The sequence below is a fragment of the Merops nubicus genome, unplaced genomic scaffold (genome assembly GCF_000691845.1).
Source record: "Merops nubicus isolate BGI_N331 unplaced genomic scaffold, ASM69184v1 scaffold26284, whole genome shotgun sequence".
Taxonomy (NCBI): Eukaryota; Metazoa; Chordata; class Aves; order Coraciiformes; family Meropidae; genus Merops; species Merops nubicus.
Genome location: NW_008605297.1, coordinates 562 through 2,367, shown reverse-complemented (window position 1 = coordinate 2,367; position 1,806 = coordinate 562). Strand labels below are relative to the sequence as shown.

Below are 1,806 nucleotides of genomic sequence, written 5' to 3'. Positions count from 1 at the left end.
GACAGAGGTGTGTGTTCCTGGGAGACAGTGAAACACGGGCAGGCGGAAACCGCCGGGAAAGGTGGAATCGGGAGCGGAGCCCGGGCTTAAGGTGGACTGCGGCCGAGGGACGGCTGCGTTCCCCGGGGCCTTTCCCCGGGGCCGGCTGCACCCTGTGTCCCCCAGGGTGCGTGCTCCCAGCCCCTGGGGCCCCTGGCTCTGGGCAGGGTCCGAGTGGTTGCAGGGGCAGGGGGGCCCTTCCAGCAGGGAATTTAGCATGCCTGCTAGGTGGGGCACAGACCCCCCAAACCCCATTTGATCCCAGAAATGGTTCTGTCCAGGGAAGAGCTCTAAGATACCTGTGGTCAGGGTTCAGACATGCAGGGTGGAATATCCTCCTCACCTGGAGTGATCCAGCCTGTCACAGCGTCTCTCCAGAGCCCTGCCAGGGGAAAAGGAGAAGCCCTCACTGGTAGGAGTGAAGGCTGTGCCAGGGTGAAGTTGGGAAGCCAAGTGGACTGGGGTCCAGCTGTGCCTGGGGTGGGTCACTCACCAGCATCTCCGGGCGCTGGCTCTCCTGGAGCTGGTGTGGAGGTCCTGCTGGGACCATCTGGGGCCTGGCAGCCCTTCCCTACCATAAAATAGGTTTGCAAGATGTTTGTGCTCATTAATTCTAATGAGCTCCATCCTCCTAGGCTAAAAGACCCTGGGGAGTGTGAGCAGCAGGCAGAAGATCAGCCTTGGTCCCCTGCACCGGGCCTTGTAACTGCTGCTCTTGGGGAGGTGTGAGGCAGCCGTGGGGGCTCTGCAGATGACTGGTCATGGCCATCTCGTGTGGTATCTGGGCGCTGCAGGCAGCTGTGAGCTCTGATAGAGCCCTATCAGCAGGCAGGCCAGTGCGCTGGTGGGTGCAATCCTCCTGCCCTCGGTGCGGGTGACCCAGGACTTCGTCCCCAGAGGTGTTCCCTCCTGTGAGGAGCAGAGACACAGGGGTGACGGGTGGGGAGAGGACGTGGTGCTGGGTACCTGTGTGGAGCCTACGAGCGGGTGTCCTCAGTCCTCCCCTTCTCTCCTCCTTGCAGCGTCTCTGCCCTTTGTCATCCTGACGCTGGTGAACTCCCCGTATAAGCGGGGCTTCTACTGCAACGATGACTCCATCCGCTACCCCTACAAGGCGGACACCATCACCCATGGCCTCATGGCTGGGGTCACCATCACCTGCACTGTTGCCATTGTAAGGAAGCACCATCCCCTTCCCTCTGGGGCAGGGATATTCTGGCATGTTGCATCCAGGAGCTGGGTCCCAGCCCACCTCCAGACCCCCGGCAGGGCAGCAGAACCCTCGGGTCAAGCCCTGCTCTGCTGGGGTCAGGAGCTCCCTCTGGGGTGGTGGAATCCGTGTTCTGGGGGGCTGGTTCCCTGCAGGGAGGGGAGAAATCCCCATGAACACCTGGAGGAGGTGGGCACCAAGGCCTTTTCTGCCACAGACCTGAGAGCTGGAGTATGCCATACCCCTGGTTCTGGGGAGCCCCTTGATACCCACACGACCCTTGCCCCTTGGTCTCTTGCAGATCTCGTCAGGGGAGGCATACCTGGTCTACACAGAGCGCCTCTACTCCAAGTCAGAGTTCAACAACTACCTGGCTGCCCTCTACAAGGTGGTGGGGACTTTCCTCTTTGGGGGGGCCATCAGTCAGTCCCTTACCGACCTGGCCAAATACATGATTGGCCGTCTCCGACCAAACTTCCTGGCCGTCTGCAATCCTGACTGGTCCAAAGTGAACTGCTCCATCTACGTGCAGCTGGAGAACATCTGCCAGGGTGAGA

The 1,806-nt window shown here is 61.0% G+C and overlaps 1 protein-coding gene across 1 annotated transcript in view; it reads left to right on the top strand.

Annotated features, from left to right (window-relative positions):
• Positions 1 to 1,051: 1,051 nt before the first annotated feature.
• The window catches only part of PPAP2C (phosphatidic acid phosphatase type 2C), a gene marked incomplete at its 3' end in the record, with an annotated part of 1,312 nt that continues 557 nt past the window's right edge, over positions 1,052 to 1,806 (top strand). Inside the window, exons 1-2 of the mRNA XM_008939300.1 lie at positions 1,052 to 1,213; positions 1,551 to 1,806. The exon at positions 1,551 to 1,806 is cut by the window's right edge and continues 34 nt beyond it. Of these exons, the coding sequence (XP_008937548.1) occupies positions 1,178 to 1,213; positions 1,551 to 1,806 (292 nt within the window). The remainder of the gene's footprint in view (positions 1,214 to 1,550) is intronic.